This window comes from Bos javanicus, chromosome 4 (assembly GCF_032452875.1).
Source record: "Bos javanicus breed banteng chromosome 4, ARS-OSU_banteng_1.0, whole genome shotgun sequence".
NCBI classification, from domain to species: Eukaryota; Metazoa; Chordata; class Mammalia; order Artiodactyla; family Bovidae; genus Bos; species Bos javanicus.
Genome location: NC_083871.1, coordinates 49,140,441 through 49,161,437, shown reverse-complemented (window position 1 = coordinate 49,161,437; position 20,997 = coordinate 49,140,441). Strand labels below are relative to the sequence as shown.

The window sequence follows — 20,997 nt, the reverse complement described above, 5'->3', positions numbered from 1 at the left end:
CTTCACTTTCACTTTTCACTTTCATGCACTGGAGAAGGAAATGGCAACCCACTCCAGTATTCTTGCCTGGAGAATCCCAGGGATGGGAGAGCCTGGTGGGCTGCTGTCTATGGGGTCACACAGAGTCGGAGACGACTGAAGCAACCTAGCAAACTCAGGCTAGTGGAAACAATGAGATGAGCATAAATATTGCAGCACAAGATCAAATACAATACTGCTGTGCTACAACAGAGATCAGGCAGATCCAAAGGAGGAATTAAAACTCAAATGAATATATAATTCCAAGAATTTTAAGAGATAAAGAACTGAAGTACCTACTAAAACCGAAGAAATCTCATATCTTTAACATAAAAAAAACACATTTTTTTTTTTTAAGAGCAGAGACTAGGGAAAAAAAATCCCTCTGAATTCTACAGGTCTGTTGACCACTTCAACACAATCTTTGCTTTTACTTCACTTGAATTCATTTCGCACAGTCTTCAGTGATTATCCAAACTGGAAGAGAACCAATGAGTTACAGGAAAGCTTACACTGACTGCCTGAATTAATATGCCACTGACTTGGAAAAGTTGAATTTGGTGTTGGTCTTGTAAATAAGCTTTCACTAATGCACCTATAAATCTGTTCAACTTTACTATTGAATTATGTGTAACTTGATGCTGGAGAAAGACCAACAGCCCTGGAATCTGAAATTTTATAGCCACTAGCTATAGTAATGCACAGGTAAACTGTCCTACCCACCTTACCCCACCTGCGTAAGTGGCTGCGAAAAAACAAGAAGTAAAGCTCCATCACTGTTGTTATTTTAAAGCAGTCATATATAAGTTAATTGGTCTTTCATAATTATTTCATTAACTGAATATCATAGCAGAATGGGGTCCCATGCACCATCTGCAAGTCATTTCATGGGCTAGCATATGATTGAAGGGAACAAAACAATGTGGTTTAGAGTGTGGATTCTAGAGGTAGGCTGCATGCCTGGATTCAAATCTTAGTTCTGTCTCCTATTAGTGGAATGATTTTATACAAGTCACTTAACCTTTCTGTGCCTCCATTTCTTCATCTATAAAATGCAAATATTAACAGCACCAACCTCCTAGGGTGGTTGCAACAATTCAAAGAGTTAATACCTTACTGTGAAGGCTGTGAATACTGTGAGCTATTATTTATAAACTTGAGACCCAGAACAAATGTGGTGACTGGCCCCAGATCACAATGCTAATTAATTACGGGCAGATTTGGGACTGGCACCCAAATCTCTTGAACTTTAGGGTAAAACACTTTCCATTAGATAATGTGTCTCTTATAGAGAATTGAAGAGATGTTTTTACCATTATAAAATGAGATCAAAGGACAGAAAATGAAGCAAATAATATTAACATACAAAATAAGTCTGACTGTGTTGCTGAAACACTGGTGACATACTGTTTGCCTCTGAACACAGAAACACTGACACAGCTTAACGACCAATGGAAAGTTACATGACATCTATGGACCAAAGCTTTTTTCAAAACAGAACAAAACAAAGTAAACATACAAACCAGTGCTTATTCTCTAAATGTTTCCTTAAAAGATGCTGTTAAAATCTACCCAAAGAAACATTTCTGAATCCTATTTGTGTAGTGGTAATAAGGCAGACATCATAAATAAAACATGGGTTTTTGAACAGGTCACCATGATACTGTAGCATCAAAATTATTTTTTTTTTGCAATGAGTTTTCCCTTATTTAATAGGTAGTGGAGAAGACTCTTCAGAGTCCTTTAGACAGCAAGGAGATCAACCTTGTCAATCTTTAAGGAATCCACCCTGAATATTCATTGTAAGGACTGATGCTAAAGCTGATGCTCTAATACTTTGGCCACATGATACGAAGAGTCAACTCATTGGGAAAAAACCTGATGCTGAGAAAGACTGAAGGCAGGAGGAGAAGGGGGTGACAGAGGATGAGTTGGTTGGATAGCGTCACCAACTCAATGGACGTGAGTTTGAGCAAACTCCAGAGACAGTGAAGGACAGGGAAGCCCGGCGTGCTGCAGTCCATGGGGTGGTGAAGAATCAGACACAACTTAGCAAATGAACAACAATAGTTTTATAGAGCTTTATATTGTTCTAGTTAATAGGTAACTCTTTCAGAATTAATAAAAGGTGATGCTTAGAGTTCTTTCTGTAAGAGGCTGGGCTTTAGGATTTGGGTAATTCTCTACTGTTAGACTTACAATACTTTTTACATAAATATGAAAAGTGAAAGTCGCTCAATCATGTCCAGCTCTTCGTGACCCCATGGATTATGCAGTCCATGGAATTCTCCAGGCCAGAATACTGGAGTGGGTAGCCTATCCCTTCTCCAGCAGATCTTCCCAACCCAGGAATCGAACTGGGGTCTCTTGAATTGCAGGAGGATTCTTTACCAACTGAATTATCAGGGAAGCCCTCACATAAATATAATTTGATGTAATTCATAATTGATTGCAATTCATTAATCTGTAATAGGGAAATAATCTTATTGCATTGTTAGGAATTATTTAAGAAAATGTTTCACTTCTGAATGGTTCTTTTGACTTTTTCCCTAAGAAGCAGAATTACGAAAACATAGGTTATAGGGCTTAACATGAACTGAAAACACTCAAGCTTGAGATCTGACTCCTAAATTTTAAAGTTAAGAAAAAAAATACCCAAAGTAATTTTGTATCTTCCATTTTCTCATTTGTTCTTTTTCCTTAACACGGAAAACATCAGTACCTGATTTTCACTCTCCCTGAGGAGCAGAGGAAAGACAGCCTAGGGTTCTCAAAGAATTATTAGCAACATAACCCAAATTAGAGACTGAAAATATTATATGCCATCTTCTATCTGTATCAACTATTTTTCTCTGCTTCTTATATAAACATCATTTAAAGAAAAACACACACACACACACAAAGTCTTAACAGTAATTCAACTGAATGGGAAATGGAAACTTAAGAGAGACTTATTAAAACTTGCCTTATGTTATAAAGTAAAATTAACGGTAATAAAGGAACTAAAATTCATATTCCCAGAACTGTTTTCTCCTTGAATCATAGGAAGTAGGTCCAATGGCATTAATCTACTACTGAGGGAAACTTTGAGAACTCACAAATCTAAAGATAATAAAATACTTCTGGAACAATCATATTGTAGAATACTGTTATTTATGGTCATTTTCTACTTATAAAAATGCTCTTTTTGAGGCTGAAAAAAATATACCATCCCTTGGGAATACCAAAAACATTCACACCAGTTTTTTTTTTTTAAATTAAATACCCGTTTCAGTCTTTCATTTTCTTCCATGAATTTTTTGGCAGCCTGGTTAATATTTTCTGCTTGATGTTTAAGTACTCCTTTGTTTGACAGCTCTTTTGCCAGCTGAGTAATAAGGGTAACCAGACGTCTCAACACTCTAAGAAAATAAAAAAAATGTCAGAGTAGTATATAATTAGACTAATCCCCAAGAACTGTGACTTTAAGCACTAATTATCCAGTAATTCCCCTTCAGGTGTGGGTGTGGTAATGTTTAAGCAAGGGAGGATGTTTAAAGAAGTGTGTGTTCAGTCACTCAGTCATGTCTGACTCTCTGTGACATCATGGACTGTAGCCTGCCAGGCTTCTCTGTCCATGGCATTCTCTAGGCAAGAATACTGGAGTGGGGTGCCATTTCCTCCTCCAGGGTTTAAAGAAGACAAATACATAATCCAAGTCCTAGTTAAAAGAAGCCTGTGCCTCATTTCTTTGAAATTTTTGCCAGAAGACTAACTTTTGGAATGTGGGTTCAGTGGGACTTATTATTTTTCTCTGTAGAGGACTTTGGCCAGGAGGAGCAGAAAGAGAATTTTGGACATTGTGGCAGGGCCAGTAAGAAATTTTCCCCCTCAGTTCAAAATCTGCTATGTAAAGAGCACTGTGCAGGATTTCCCTTGTGGTCAGTGGTTAAGACTTGAGCCCCTGTGCTTACAATGCCGGGGGCATGGATTCAATCCCTGGCTGTGGAAATAAGATCCCACATGCCTTTTAGTCAAAATAAATAAATAAAAATAGCACTGCAGAAGGCTGGCTAAACCTAAAAATTACTCTCCTTGTATTGATGAGTAACCTCCATTGTTACTAATAGTAATCATTATCTTCAAGTATCCAATTCAAGAACTGCTAAGTGTTAATTACTATGCCAGGCATTGGGGATATAATTGGAAACAAGACAATGGCTCTGCTCTCAAAGGGTTTAGGCTTTAGTTGGGGAGGTGAGAGTTAAAACAGTATTTAATTACAACCATGAGTAATTAAATGACACTTGGAAGAAAAGTATATACACTACACATTCTATGGGAGTGTACAACAGGAGACCTACCTACTTTGGGGAAATGATGGTCACAGGTCTCAGCTTACCTGAGAAAGGAGCTAAGGATGAGTAGAAATTAACCAGGGAGAGAGGGAAGGGAAGAGTGTTTTGGCAGAAGGGAAAGTTGGTGTGAAGACCCTGAAGTAGGGAGGAGTTGGGTACACAAAAGGAACTCAATAAATATTTGTTGCAATAATGAATGAATGAAGGAGCAGCAAAGGACAGTGTGCATGCAATGGTGGTATATGTGTCAGAAAAGAGTACAAGAGGAGGCTCCAGAGAGCAGCAGGGGTGAGATCCTGCAGGACCTTATGGGCCTATCAAACCTACAAGCCAGGATTATTATTTGTTATTTGGGTCTGCCATCTGAGTTCTTTCAAAAAAGATGTTAGTGTGCTAAATAGTACAGAAGAAAAATCTACACTGGAGGTGGAAAAAATGAGAAACATAAATCATGTTTTAAAATTGTGCTTAAATAAAACTTACAGCCAGAAAAATAATGAAAATCCAGAAATGTAAAGATTTCTTTGAGACCTGAAGAGTTTCATTTGTGTATGTTCATAGGCAGCAGGTCTGCTGGCTGAGCTCTTTTCAATAGTATGAGTTGAGGAATATTTTCTTACTTCTCTCACAGCATCTATTAAAGAAAAAGAGGAAACACATTGCTTTTGGCTTTTAAGAATATAAGATTATTAATATAATAGAAAGCAGATTTAGCCCAAGTGACCTAACTTTTAGATAATGAACTTTAGCTAGAGGGTCTCTTTATAATACATGGGAGGATATTATGCTCAAAATAGATGCCAGTGGTAAACTTTGAATGTAACAGTATTTTGCTTTTTTACTATTCATCTAGGAGTTACCATCACTGCACTGTCTCTAATATCTGGCTACACTGCATTAAAATTCAACCTACTGACAATAACATACATAGGTCATATGCCATTACAATCAATTCCAGGCTAACCCATTTCTCTTATTGCACTAGCATTTTTATTACATCTACTGTAATTTTTTTTACAGTGGAAGTGACAAATAGATTCAAGGGATTAGATCTGGTGCCTGAACTATGGACGAAGGTTTGTGACATTGTACAGGAGGCAGTGAACAAGACCATCTCCAAGAAAAAGAAACAGCAAAAAGGCAAAATGGTTGTCTGAAGTAGCCTTACAAATAGCTAAGAAAAGATGAGAAGAGAAAGGCAAGAAGAAAAGGAAACATATATCCATTTAAATGCAGAGTTCCAAAGAATAGCAAGGAGAGATAGGAAAGCCTTCCTCAGTGATCAATGCAAAGAAATAGAGGAAAACAACAGAATGGGAAAGACTAGAGATCTCTTCAAGAAAATTAGAGATACCAAGGGAACATTTCATGCAAAGATGGGCTCGATAAAGGACAGAAATAGTATGGACCTAACAGAAACAGAAGATATTAAGAAGAGGTGGCAAGAATACACAGAAGAACTGTACAAAAAAGATCTTCATGACCCAGATAACCACGATGGTGTGATCACTCACCTAGAGCCAGACATCCTAGAATGTGAAGTCAAGTGGGCCTTAGAAGCACCACTATGAACAAAGCTAGTGGAGGTGATGGAATTCCAGTTGAATTATTTTAAATCCTAAAAGATGATGCTGTGAAAGTGCTGCACTCAATATGCCAGCAAATCTGGAAAACTCAGCAGTGGCCACAGGTCTGGAAAAGGTCAGTTTTCACTCCAATTCCAATTCCAAAGAAAGGAAATGCCAAAGAATGTTCAAACTACTGCACAATTGCACTCGTCTCGCATACTAGCAAAGTAATATTCAAAATTCTACAAGCTAGGCTTCAATAGTATGTGAACCAAGAACGTCCAGATGTTCAAGCTGGATTTAGAAAAGGCAGAGGAACCAAAGATTAAATTGCCAACATCCGCTAGATCATCGAAAAAGCAAGAGAGTTCCAGAAAAACATCTACTTCTACCTCATTGACTACACCAAAGCCTTTGACTGTGTGGATCACAACACACTGTGGAAAATTCTTCAAGAGATGGGAATACCAGACCATCTGACCTGCTTCCTGAGAAATCTGTATGCAGATCAAGAAGCAATAGTTAGAACTGGACGTGGAACAAAGGACTCTTTCCAAACTGGGAAAGGAGTGTGTCAGGGATGTATACTGTCACCCTGCTTATTTAACTTACATGCAGAGTGCATCATGCGAAATGCTGGGCTGGATGAAGCACAAGCTGGAATCAAGATTGCCGGGAGAAATATCAATAACCTCAGATATGCAGATGATACCACTCTTATGGCAGAAAGCGAAGAAGTAACTTTTCACTTGATGAAAGTGAAAGAGGAAAGTGAAAAAGCTGGCCTAAAACTCAGCATTCAAAAAGTAAGACCATGGCATCCAGTCTCATCACTTCATGGCAAACAGATGGGGAAATAATGGAAACAGTCACAGACTTTAATTTTTTGGGCTCCAAAATCACTGCAGATGGTGACTGCAGTCATGAAATTAAAAGACGTTTGCTCCTTGGAAGAAAAGCTATGACCAACCTAGACAGCATATTAAAAAGCAGAGACATTACTTTGCTAACAAAGGTCCATCTCATCAAAGCTATGGTTTTTCCAGTAGTCATGTATGGATGTGAGAGTTGGACTATAAAGAAAGCTGAGCACCAAGAACTGATGCTTTTGAACTGTGGTGTTGGAGAAGACTCTTGAGAGTCCCTTGGACTGCAAGGAGATCAAACCAGTCCATCCTAAAGGAAATTAATGCTGAATATTCATTGGAAGGACTGATGCTGAAGCTGAATACTTTGGCCATTGGCCACCTGATGCAAAGAACTAATTCATTAGAAAAGACCCTGATGCTGGGCAATATTGAAGGCAGGAGAAGAAGGGGATGACAGAGGATGAGATGGCTGGATGGCATCACTGACTCAAAGGCCACGAGTTTGAGCAAGGTCCTGGAGTTGGTGGTGGACAGGGAAGCCTGGTGTGCTGCAGTCCATGGGGTCGCAGAGTCGGACACGACTGAGTGACTGAACTGAAGTATTACTCTTTAAAAAAAACCTGAAATACAGTTGATTCACAATGTTTCAGGTATACAGCAGAGTGATCCAGTTATATAGTTATCTTTATTCCTTTTTCAGATTTTTCCCATTATAGGTTATTATAATAAATATAATTCTGTGCTATACAGCGGGTCTTTGTTATTTACCTATTTTATATATATATATATATATATATATATAGGCTACTATTATTTTATTTTAAATTATTGAGATTTTAGAAGTATTTGGTTACACTGAGATTTTTACTGGCAAAGATTTGTTGAAATGTGATTGACCTATGGTAGTATATGATCCCTCAAGTGTTTGTGGATGGCACCTGTTACTGAAAATGTTCAGAGAGCTGCTCTTTTGATACTTTCAGTTCTGTTAAGTCTCAGATTCAGAGGAATCACTTTTCTCTAGTAGGAGACAGATTTCAGATTATAGCATCTTTATTTGGTGTACTCTTAGTCATTGATTCTTATAGTTTCCTGGGAAGGTATCTGCCTTCGATGTCACAAAGACCAGTGGAATATAAACAAGTTAGGTTGCTCCTTTCATGCAGTCATAAGCACTCCTAGGGAAGAGTTACTGCCATATAGGAAAGAGATTCTAGTTGAAAAACAGCTAATTTTAACCCCTATTTTACTTAAATTTTTTAACAGCACTTTGAACTAAAATTCACATAACATTTACTCTTAAAAGTGTATTTAGTGGTTTTGAGTATATTCACAAAGTTGTGTAACCAACACCTGAATATTTTCATCAACCCAGACAGAAAGCGCATATCCATTCTTGCCCTCCCTGCACCTCCTGGCAACCACTAATCTACTGTCTCTTTGCATTTGGCTATTCTGGACATTTGATATAGATGGAATCATATTTTATGCGTTCTTTTGTGTCTGGCTCCCTTAACCTCGCTTAATATTTTCAAGGTTCATCTATGTTGCAGCAAGTTACATAGATGAACTTGCTTTATTACTTTTTATAACTGAATAATTCTCTGTTGTACAGCTACACCACATTTGGTTTATCCATTCAAGAGATGATGGATATTTGGATTTTCTCCATTTTTTAGCTATTATGAACATGCTGCCATGAGGATTCACGTACAAGTTTTTATACTGACGTATGTTTTCATTTCTCTTAGTATATACCTATGAGTGGAACTGTTGGATCATATGGTAACTCCCAAGTGGTGCTAGAGGTAAAGAACCTGGCTGCCAATGCAAGAGATGTAAGAGAAGCAGGTTCGATCCCTGGGTTGGGAAGATGTCCTGGAGGAAGGCATGGCAACCCACTTCAGTAAGAATACTGAGAATCTTACCTGGAGAATCCCATGGACAGAGGTGCCTGGTGGCCTACAGTCCATAGAATTGCAAAGAGCTGGACATGACTAAAGTGACTCAGCACGCATGCATGGTAACTCTATGTTTAACTTTTTGAGGAACTGCCAAACTGTTTTCCCAAAGCAGCTTTACCAGTTTACATTCCCAGTGTAATGTAAATTGGGATGGTTCTTATTTTTCCACATCTTCATCAGTATTTGTTATTATCTGTCTTTTAGATTATAACTATCGTAGTGAGTATGAAGTGGTATTTCATTGCAATGATTGTGAGTTTTTCAACTGAAAAAAAAAATTTATTTCCATTTTCTTTAATTCCTTCGAACAATGTTTTTGTAGCTTTAAGCGTTGAGATCTTGTACATCCTTTATAAAGTTCTTTTCTAAAAACAAGAAGTTTTTAGGCTTCTTGTTGTACTTATAAAAGTAATTTAAAACTTTTCAATTTTGAATTGTTGCTTATAGCATAGAAATGCACTTCATTTTGTATATTGACCTTGTATTTTGTGATGCACTATAGTTCTTTGACACAGTATTTTTCTTGTAGACATTTTAGGATTTTCTAAATAAATAATCATGTCATCTTCAAATGACTTTTACTTTTTAATTTAAAATCTTAACACTTGGTATATTTTTTTTTAACTTAATATTATCTCGGTTAGAAAATCTATTACTTAATTGAACAAAAATAGTCAAAGTGAATATCCTTGCTTTGTTCCCAACCTTATGGGGCTAACTTTCAATATCTGACTAAGGCTGATGCTAGCTCTAGGCTTTTGTAGATGCTCTTCATCAGAACGAAGAAGATTCCATTTGTAATTTGCTAATTAAAAATAATTCGATGTTTGTATATACTGTAAAATAGTTACAAGTCCATCACCATACAGTTACAGAATTTCTTTTTTCTTGTGATGCAAACTTTCTTTCAACATCTACTCTCCTAGCAATTTTCAAATGTGCAATACAGAATTATTAACTAAGTCACCATGTTGTTCATTATATCTCTATGACTTATTTCTTTTATAACTGGAATCTTGTATGTCTTGACTCCATTTACCTACCCACCCCCACCCCTGGCAACCACCAATCTGTCCCCTGTATCTATGAGCTTGATTTCATTTTTTAAGATTCCACATATGAATGAGATCTTAACAGTATTTCTTTCACTTAGCATAATGTCCTCAAGGTCGATTTATGTGAACACAAAAGGCAAGATTTCCTTTCTTTTTTGTCATTTCTAAGATTGCCTCAAAACAATAAGAGCATGCCAACCACTACAACAACAACTAAAAAAAAAAAGTCTTTATGAGTTATTTTGAGCAGACCAGAGGAACCAAACAGTTCTTTGAAGTCATTGTTGTTTTCCTTGTTGTTTAGTTGCTAAGTCGTGTCTGACTCTTGTGACCCCATGAACTGTAGCCCGCCTGGCTCCTCTATCCATGGGATTTCACAGGCAAGAATACTGGAGTGGGTTGCCATTTCCTTCTCCAGGGGATCTTCCCCACCAGGGACAGAACCTATGTCTCCTACATTGGCAGGTGAATTCTCTACTTCACTGAGCTACCTGTGAAAGTGTGATGTCATTACTACTTGGCAATTAAACAGGAATAATACTCCTGGATCCATTATGCAGAAATGCTGAAGATTAAGCAGTACTACCAAAGAAAAACACAAACCCATTTGTAGAATGCACTGCTTGCATAATAATAAAGAAACTGTGTCTGAAAAGTGGGATGGGGGGCAACAATAAGAGGAGGATGTGACACTTAGTCAATTTTCTATAAGGCACATGGAGATCATCTTTTTGTGGGATCAATTCTGTAAGTGTTCCCGAGAAGCATTTCTGCTGACACTAAATAAACTCTTCTGGGTTTCCTACTTCCTTTCTGCCTGTTCCAACTTGCTAAAAGACACACACACTTTTCAGTTAGTATTGGCTCTAGGAATATAAACATCTAGTAATGATTATTACACCAACAAGAAAAAAATTCCAAAATAAAAGATGAATTATGTTGAGTAATTCAAACCTACTGGGTCTGCATTATTTACACCAATGTCATTTCAGTGGAAGAGAACAGTGGACTATGCACTTTACATATGTAACTGCATGTTATTCTTTCAACACCTCAGTGAAGTAGGTGTTATTCCCCTGTTCTGAGATGAAAACACTGAGGCCTCATGGGTAAGTCCCTGTTTGACTGTCTTTATCATCCAGGGTTAACGGCCCCACATTAATCATCCATGATGTTCCTATTCTCTGGGAGTTACTTTCTCTGCCCATAGATCTAGGTTCCTGCCAGCAGCCATGATTCTGCTCTGTGATCCTGGCCCCTGGCCATAGCTTCTCAGATGAGGACTGGATACCTGGTGTTAGCTGGTCAGATTTTTTCTTCCTTAGAACTGGAATTTAGAAATGGCTAGTTAATCCTCACATATGGCTGGCATGACAAAACTTAGCAGCTGTATATAATTCTGGCCTGGGAATTGAGTATCAGAGTCTGTAGAGATAAGGAAGAAGAAGTAGATGGAGGGAGAAATACAGGGACACTAAGTGGACACTTCACTTCCTGTAAGTTTGGCTTCCTTCATTTTTTGGGCCACACTGAAACAACCCTATATTTTAATTTTCCCTTTCATGCTCAAGTGAGCGGATGCTGGTTTCTGATTTATGTAACCAAAAGAACCTTGGCTAAAGTTGTCATTCTTTATATGGCTACGTGGTAGTTTTCAGTAGAAATTCTTGTGATAATTTTAGAATTAGAAGGACACAGTACACTCTTAGAGCTACCAAGAGCTGTGGAGATTATTTCCTCTCTCTATTTTGCAAATGGCTAACCCAAACTCAGAGAGATGAAATGACATTCCAAAGGTCATTTAGTTAGCTGGTGACAAAGCTGGAATCTGGTTTTCCTTATTGTTTTTCACCTGCTTGGTGTGATTTCTTCTATGGCTAGAGATTCAATCAGTAACATTAAGAACATACCATGAGACAAATACAGTTTGAAATGAACTGCAAATCCATTCACATCCTGATGCAATGACTTACTCATACCTTCTCATGCCATTTATTTCCAGTTTATAAAGAGGATTCCCCTCCAGAGGTTAGTAATATGGAAGATGAGAAGCATTTTCTCACAAGACAGTGGCACACGCAGTGGTCACGGCCTCAGACCGACACCTGGGAAACCTGCCTGACTCACAACACAACTCTGAGCGAACTCTGAGGGACAACACACTGGGGTGCTATCAAAAGCTGAACTGCCAAGAAGTAGCTGGCTGATCTCTGACAAGTTACATAATCTGAGCTCAGTTCTTAAAAGCTCCTAAAAAGCATGGCAATTTACTCCTTCTAAAAAGCATGGCAATTATTTTGACTCATAGAATTTCTAATTTGACAAAAACCTTAAAAGTCTACTTCAAGGGAAAAGTAGTGTCTGGGATGTTGCAATACCTCTGCCAGCATCTGGACAAACATAAAGGAGGCCTGTCACCAAGGGACAGGATTTATACCCATGGCAAGAAGCTGAATCACCCCGGCATCAAGGGATCGATATTTTGACTATTAAGAGTTCTACTGAAGACCTATAATCAAATGGGGAAATGATGGAAAAATCTGCATGTTTTTTGAGACAGACACCGAACCCCTGACTAGGTGAAAGAGGTTAACTGTATGCTGCACACAAGCATGTAGAACCTAGACTGGCTGGAAACAGAAGGTTGATAATGCTGACTCCCACCTGCCTCCCACCAACCCCTGAAAGGATGTCCACAAGCTGATCACGCCCTCTTTGAAACATTACTATAAAACTCCTCACTACCCCTTCTAGGTTGGGATATGCAGTTTGGAGGGCATTAGCCCACTGTGGCCCTCTCTGCCTCACAAAGCAAATAAAGCTATTCTTTTCCACTTAAAAAAAAAGTCTGCTTCTAATTTCTAAGGTACTTGTTATGAAAATTTCAAACATACTGAAAAACTAGTACAATAAACATCCATATTTCCACTACCTAGATTCAACAATTGTTAGGATTTGCCATATTTGCTTTTTTTTTTAACCAACTGAAAGTAAGTTGTAAATATCATGAGACTTTACTTCTATGTATTTCAGCATGCAATTCCTAAGCATAAGGACATAATCCTATGTAACAGGTGTTGGTAAACTTCTTCTGTAAAGAGCAGCTTGTGTATGTTAGGCCACACGGTCTGTTTCAACTACTGCACTCTGTAGTTGTTCATACATAGACGACACATAAACAGAATGGCATGGTATGTTCCAATAAAACTTTATTTACAAAAATAGGCAACTGGTCTGTAGGTTATAGGTTGCTGACTTCTTTTATATAATAATAACATTGATATCATAACTAAAGTTAACAAAACTCCCTAATATTATCTAACAAACAGTCTATATTCAAATTTTTGCAGTAGTACCTAAATGTCTGTGCTATAGTTGTCTTTCAACCAGGGTTCAATCAAGATTCACACCCTGCATCTAAAACTTCTTTTGAGGGCCATTGCTCTGTTTGTCTCCCAAACAGTTAAACCTGTGGATAACTCAGACACCACAATAACAAAGGACTGCTGCTGCTGCTGAGTCACTTGAGTCGTGTCCGACTCTGTGCGACCCCAGAGACGGCAGCCCACCAGGCTCCCCCGTCCCTGGGATTCTCCAGGCAAGAACACTGGAGTGGGTTGCCATTTCCTTCTCCAGTGCATGAAAGTGAAAAGTGAAAGTGAAGTCGCTCAGTCGTGTTCGACTCTTAGCGACCCCAAGGACTGCAGCCCACCAGCCTCCTCCATCCAGGCAAGAGTACTGGAGTGGGGTGCCATTGCCTTCTCCGAACAAAGGACTGTATAACTGCTAATTCTGAAAACTAGGTTATGCATTGCAGCATTTAAATCTTAAAACAACATAAAAGAGATTAAGAACCACTGTACTCTGCTGCAATTTATGATTATATATATATAACAGTAATAATACCTATCAACATATCAATTATCTACTCCATAAAGTCAACTGTATACCAATGGCAGCATCAACTTAATTAAAAACCAATCAATAATAATAATTCATTAATGATAATAATAATAATATAAAAAATCATAGTTAAGCTTAGTCAAAGGAGGACTCTAGTACTTACCTAGAAACAGAACAATCAATAGGATTATAATAGTAAGAAAAGCCTTGTTCCAGAAACTTGCAATTTTACCCCAAACGCTAAAGGAAAATATCTTCTGCCATCTGTAAAGCAATACAATTACATCAGGTGTAAAAAGTCAAGAGAACACTTTGAGATACTTTCTAAATACTAAATTAACATTTTGGCAATTGTGTAGTGAGTGAAAAGAACTACGGAAATTTAACTTTTTGTAAGAGAATTGTCTATTCTTATCAATAAGAATATCTCATGAAATAAAGAACAACTTTCAAATTTAATAATAATCCGACATTTGATTATCTTCTGTCTGGTGGCTTAAATAGTCTTAAGTAAAAGTAACTTCTGAAGTAAATACACATGATCAAAACCTTAAACAGGAATTCTCACAGTAAAAATGTTAAATTACTGATAGAAGTTATCACTTTATATCATTTTCCTTATCAGGATAATAACTCAGAAATAACAAAGATCTATTGTTCTAACAACTAATAACATTTCAGGGTTAAGGGGTCTGACTTTCTACACTGTTTATTTTTATAATAAAAAAAATAGATGCAGTTTCAACGTCTACTCCAAGTAAAAAAGTTTTCCTATTTTTACTGTAAGGAAATTAAGAAAATCATCAGGCTATTATACATACATCGAATCACTGAGCTATTACGTACACATCAAATCACTGAGCTATTCTATAATGTGTGTGTAATGCTGTGTAGCACATACATAGTAAATACTGTATTACATAGACAGGAAAGAGCAAAAATCTTAAATATATGGCTTGAAAGGGAATTCCCTGGTGGTCCAGTGGTTAGGACTCTGCACTTTCACTGCTGAGTGCCTAGTTTCAATCCCTGGTTGAGTAACTTAAGATCCCACAAGATGCATGGCATGGCAAAAAAGGAGAGAGAGAAAAAAAAAAAAATATATATATATCTATTTCTCTCTCTCTCGAGGGATATGTATGTGTGTTTATACCCAAGTAATTATATTCAGATCATTACTTGAACATAGAGAAAATGAAATAGGGAAACAGTCTAGATGGAATGAACAATATGAGCAAAGACACATAGGTAAGAAAGCATGAGTTATCAATGGCAAAGAGTGACAAAGTAATCTATCACACAACTGAAAAGGTAACAAATTTCACACAAGGGCATTTTAAATGAGTAACACATTAACTGAGTCCAAAGGAGATAAATAAAGATAAGCACTTGAGTAAACTTCGAATTTCCTTTCATGGACCACAGCCTTGTAAGTGGTGTGTGGGCCACTACACAAGTGTAGGGCTTGTGTAATTCAATGAAACCATGAGCCATGCCGTAAAGGGCCACCAAAGATGGACGGGTCATCGAGAAGAATTCTGACAAAAGGTGGTCAACTGGAGGAAGAAATGGCAAACCACTCCAGTAGTCTTGCTGCAAGAACCCCATAAACAGAATGAAAAGGAAAAAAGATATGACACCGGAAGATGAGCGCCCCCCCCACCACCCCCCTCTGGGTTGAAAGGTGTCTAATACGATAGTGGGGAAGAGCAGAGGGCAATTAATTACTCATAGCTCCAGAAAGAATGACGTAGCTGGGCCAAAGCAGAAATGACGCTCAGTTGTGGATGTGTGTGGTGGTGAAAGTAAAGTCCAATGCTGTAAAGAATATTGCATAGGAACCTGGAATGTTAGGTCCATGAATCAATATAAAATGGATGTGGTCAAGCAGGCGATGCCAAGAGTGAACATCCACAGTTTAGGAATCAGTGAACAAAAATGGACAGGAATGGGCGAATTTAATTCAGATGACCATTATATCTATGTGGGCAAGAATCCCTTAGAAAAAAGGGAGTAGGCCTTCATAATCAACAAAAGAGTCTGAAATGCAGTACTTTGGCGAAATTTCAAAAACGAGAGAATGATTTTGGTTCGTTTCCAAGGCAAACCATTCAACGTAACAGTATCCAAGTCTATGCCCCAACCACTAAATGCCAAAGAAGCTGAAGGTGCATGGTACTATGAAGACCTTCTAGAACTAATACCAAAAAAAAACAAAAACAATGTGCTTTTCATCACAGGGGATTGGAATGCAAAAATAGAAAGTCAAGAGACACCTGAAGTAATAGGCCAAACTTGCCTTGAAGTACAAAATGAAGCAGGGCAAAGGCTAACAGAGTTTTGTTAGGAGAACACACTGGTCATAGCAAACACCCTTTTCCAACAACACAGGAGATGACTCTACACATGGAATCATCAGATGGTCAATACCCAAATCAGGCTGATTATTGTCTTTGCAGCCAATGATGGAGAAGCTCTATGCGTGCTCAGTCGCTCAGTTGTTTCTGACTCTTTGGCTACCCCATGGACTGTAGCCCCCCAGGCTTTTCTATTGCAGCAAGTGAGTTCAGTAGTTGTGGCTTGCAGGGTATAGAACGCAGGCTCAGTAGCTGTGGTGCATGGGCTTCAGTTGCTCCGTGGCATGTGGAATCTCCCCAGACCAAGGATTGAACCCATGTCCCCTGAACTGGCGAGCAAGATTCTTCTTCACTGTGCCACCAGAGAAGTCCCTTAAGATTATGTTTTGAAAACAACTCTAATAATAACCTGAAGTTTGTGGGGAGACAAAGTTGATATGGATGCAGTTTCTTTTGCCTCTTTGATTCCTACTCCAAGAATACTATTCAAATTTTACATTACAAATATTTGTATTTTTACAAAGAGAACTAGCAATACCTTGACCTAGGTCCAAATGTAAATTCACATTTCAAGTAAATCAACAGTATAAAAGGGAACACAAAAGGAGACCAGCCTCCACCAGAGGGAACAATTAGCAGTTTATAAGGGTTGATTTAAGGAAAAGCTAATAACAGCTACTATATAGAGTCCATACTATACTTCCCTTCTAAGCACCTTTACATGGCTTAGCTCATTTAATTATCACAACCACCATACGAGGTGGATACTAGTATTACCTCCATTTTTACAGACAAGGAAACTGGCCAGAGATGGTAAATAACTTGCCCAAAGTCATACAGTAGCATGCAGAGTTTTGATATAATCCCAGGCAGTCGAATCTGAATATGTGTCCTTCACTAGTGGGTTATGTGAAAGTATGGGTTATTGCCAAAGTATGAAGCCTTTTCTTTGAAGAGTAAGGTGATTACACATGTTAAAGGATAAAAAGATGTGAGCACACACAGTAAGGACATATTGTAAATGATCTGTGGACATACATATATACATATACACCATGTTTTTCTAGTGTATATTTGTCCAAGAGGATATATTTATATAATGTGTGTACATGGACTCAAATCTACCAAATAGCTACTTTATCAGGATAGAAAAAAATATATATTTGATAGGAAGAAAAAGATCCATAATCTATAAACCATTTTGAGGGAGAAAAGATCAACGGACAAAATTTTTTTTTTTTTGCAAATCCTAAAGTTTTATGTTAGATGTTTATAAATACCATCTTTCTTTCTCTTAAATATAGGATTCTACTCTTGCAAGTATTACCAAAAAGCTGAAAAGGGTCTTACTGAGGATTTGAAAATCAATAGGATAAGAGACAAGGTGATGAAAGCGAAAGAGCACTTTACTGAAAGGCAGATTCTTGTCCTGAATCTGCAAAGCTCAACTAGATGACCTTAGGCCACCTTCTCATAGAATGAATAGGATGAATAAAGTTCAAAAATCTCAAAGGCCCCTTCCTATATTATAATTCTATTTTTTCTTTCATAAGCAGGAAAATAGTGATGGCACAGCTGAGAGATAAAAATGGAAGTGAGGAGAAATCCAGGCAGGTAAGAAGAAAGTTAAAAGTTGTGGAAGATTACTGGATCCTGAAGATGAACCAACCTGTCCACAGGGCAGGAAGAGAAATGCAGATACAGAAAACAGCCTTGTGGACACAAGGTCAGGGTGGGGGTGGGGTGGGGAGGGTGAATTCGGAGATTGGGATTGACTTATATATTCACTGCCACTCATCAAGTAGCTAGCTAGTGGAAACATGCTAAAGCACAGGAAGCCCAGCTCAGTCCTCTGTGATGATTCAGATGGGTAAGAAAAGGGGGTGGGGTGGGAGAAAGGCCCAGGAGGGAGGGAACATATGTATACATACAGGTGACTGACTTCACCATACTGCAGAAACTACCACAATATTGTAAAGCAATTATACCCCAATTAAAAAAAAAGATAAAAACTTTCATAAGTGTCTTCAAGTCAAGGAATCTTACTAAATTTCAGTGGGTTATCTGTAGGATCTCATTAATGAAAGATTTTCTTTTACATGAACAAATGTGTTGCAACATTTTTACACAAGAGTATTTCATCATTCACACTGCCAAGTCTGGATCTAAAACTGAACTCCTAAAAAGTAGATTACAATAGGGGTGGAGAGAGTTAAGGGTACAACTGAAATCCTACTGAAAGACCTTTGACGGTCTTTTGCTAAGAAACTAATGTTAAGGAATGGTTCTGATACTTTTGCATATTCAGCACTTTTAATTTATACTCAACTCTGCATGGGGATAAAGTAGTAAAACTGCCATTAAATGAATACCAAATGAATTATGTAAGACCAAAACTAAGAATCATTTATTGGCTTAAGTTTTCAAATGGTCTTTCCACAGACCCAGTGAAATATTTCTGCATCACGGTGTACTGTAAACATCATTTATCCATTTACTTTTATTTGGCTCACTATTCTAATTCACGACTGAGCGACTTCACTTTAACTTTTCACTTCCATGCACTGGAGAAGGAAATGGCAACCCACTCCAGTGTTCTTGCCTGGAGAATCCCAGGGACAGGGGAGCCTGGTGGGCTGCCGTCTATGGGGTCGCACAGAGTCGGACATGACTGAAGCGACTTAGCAGCAGCAGCAGCAGCATTCTAATTCAGGGCAGTAAAACAAAAGTAAAAGCTAAAACAAGACATGTAAAAAGGGTGGCCATCACTTTACTACATCTATAATTAACAGAACCAAAAGGAAGGCGGACGAGGACCTTCTCCTTTTAGAAGGGAGGAGAAAAGTTATTTGTACGTATGTGTGCGCTCATTCAGTCGTGTCTGACTCTGTGCTTTCCCATGGACTGCAGCCCACCAGGCTCCTCTGTCCATGGAATTCTCCTGGCAAGAATACTGGAGTGGGTTGCCATGCCCTTCTCCAATTTGTACAAACAATAAAAAGCTTTATGAAATGATACTTTAATATGGTCATTAGCTATTACTTAATTGGCGTGTGTTTATTTTTAAAGAGAGCCTTTTATAGAATTAGCACTGAAATTCTTTTAAGAAAACTTTTTCCGTAACATACTCAACCGTCTGAAGAGCTCATCATATATGTTGCTGTAACGATTTGGAGGGTTCCTACCTCTGAGGAGGAATAAAAGGTAGACAGAAGATTAAAATGAGTCCTATTTCAGCGTAAAGAAAAGTTGCAACTGCCGTCCATTGGAGTGTCATTGTTTTTCTTCACACCTAAATAGATAAACACTTATTTCACTCAGTTGCCTTTCAAAGAAAATTCGGTTTAAGGAGAGGCCCTTGGGCCGCGAGGTTTCCGGCCTGGAGGTTTCCGGGGTCCGACACTCCCCTAAATGGGAGGCGCCCGGCAGTGACCCGGGGTGGGGAGGGGAAAGGGGAGAGGAAGGAGCCGGTCGAGGGTGGGCCCAGAGGCCCGGGTCGGCACCTCCCCGGCGAGCCTTACGGAACCAGCCAAGCGGCACCGCGGTCCTGCTTTCGGTCCAGGTTCACGGCGTCAGCAGCCCAACGCCACCCTCCGCTAACGCCCGAGCCCCGTCCCCATCCCCACCCCCGCTCCGCGAACGCGCCAAGGGAAGGGCCGGCCCCGCGGACCAACCGCGGCGATAGCAGCGCGACCCCGCGCCCCACGCCGCCTGGAAGCCCGCCGGGCTCCCGCCCAGCCTTACCCCGCCTGCGGCCGCCTGGCTCCCCGCGCTACTCCGCGGCCGCCGACGCGCGGGACGTCACACGCCGCGGCCGGGGGAGGGGAGCGTGCCCCACCCCCACCGCCACCCTCGCCGGACCCTTCCTGAGCTCCGGCCTCGGGTGTGGGGCCCGGCTGACGCGCCAGGCGGTGCGAACATGATGATTAGCATTAATTGTTTTCTAATTGGGCGATGGAGTTACGGGACGACGGAGACTCTTCGATCTGGTGCTTAGGGGCTGCCAAGGGCAACGTCTTCTGAGGAGCCAGTTTAACATTTCTAATAAAATGTGGTTTGCGTGGAAGGCGTGCGGTTAACCGACGTTTTGAAAGAGCTTGTGGGGTCCGGCGAAAGAGAATGGCATCGGGGCGGGCGGGTTAGACAGGGTGCTGCCATTTTAGTGAACGTGGTTAAAACACTCCTTCCTGGTCTGTATTTTACTGTGGACAATTTCGTTGGCCGGAACAAGCTAGAAGTTACATATTAGAAAGGCCAGGATCTGGTGATTGTGCCACATTCTCTGAAAATGTAGGAGTAGGTAGCGTCCAACATTTCCTGCAAGGGTTTCCCCTTTTGTCCATGGGCTCGGAAGAGGAAATACACTTTAGGGATTGGGGACTAACTGGAAAGGAGAACAACGTGGGTATGGGTACACTTTTTCAATTACTCTTTTCAGGGTATTCAAATTACGTGAATACACTCAAATTATGGCATTCCCCCCCCCCCCCGCCCCCAATATTAACAACATATTAGAAATGCACATCAAAGTATTCTGTAGAGGATTATTTTGGGAACATTAAATAAATGGTAAAAATCAGAGGTAGTTATTGAATATAAAAACTCATTTGAGTCAGTGTTTTCTCTTTGTCACAAATATAGACAACATAGGTTAACCATAAGGGACTTAGAAAAAAAAAATTAAGCGCGTTTAGAACTCCTTGCCCTTTACACTGGCTCCTTGGAAACGCTGTGCACCTTACTCTAATTATGCCATTGTCCTCACAACACAGGTAATTCACCTCAGAGTTAATTAACAAATTTAAAAATGACTACGTTTTGACTATAACTCCCTGTGTGCTAATATGGTACTCATATTTAATGAAAAGCAGTTATCTTTAAAAATCCATTAACTGAAAAATGAAAGCACAGAGTGTACCTTAAAAA

General features: G+C 39.1%; 1 protein-coding gene across 6 annotated transcripts in view; it reads right to left on the bottom strand.

The window, feature by feature from the left end:
- BCAP29 (B cell receptor associated protein 29) overlaps nt 1–19,902 on the bottom strand; it is a 52,411-nt gene extending 32,509 nt beyond the window's left edge. For 2 of the 6 annotated variants that reach the window (XM_061413987.1, XM_061413984.1), the window contains exons 1-5: nt 19,816–19,902; nt 19,257–19,363; nt 13,878–13,978; nt 4,839–4,989; nt 3,284–3,419 (exon numbers count right to left, since the gene is read on the bottom strand). In XM_061413987.1, coding sequence (XP_061269971.1) covers nt 3,284–3,419; nt 4,839–4,989; nt 13,878–13,978; nt 19,257–19,348 — 480 coding nt within the window. In that variant the 5' untranslated portion in view covers nt 19,349–19,363; nt 19,816–19,902. Of the gene's footprint in view, nt 1–3,283; nt 3,420–4,838; nt 4,990–13,877; nt 13,979–19,256; nt 19,364–19,592 lie in introns of all 6 variants that reach the window. The other 4 variants (XM_061413989.1, XM_061413986.1, XM_061413988.1 and 1 more) reach the window with 3 other exon arrangements.
- Nucleotides 19,903–20,997: the final 1,095 nt, after the last annotated feature.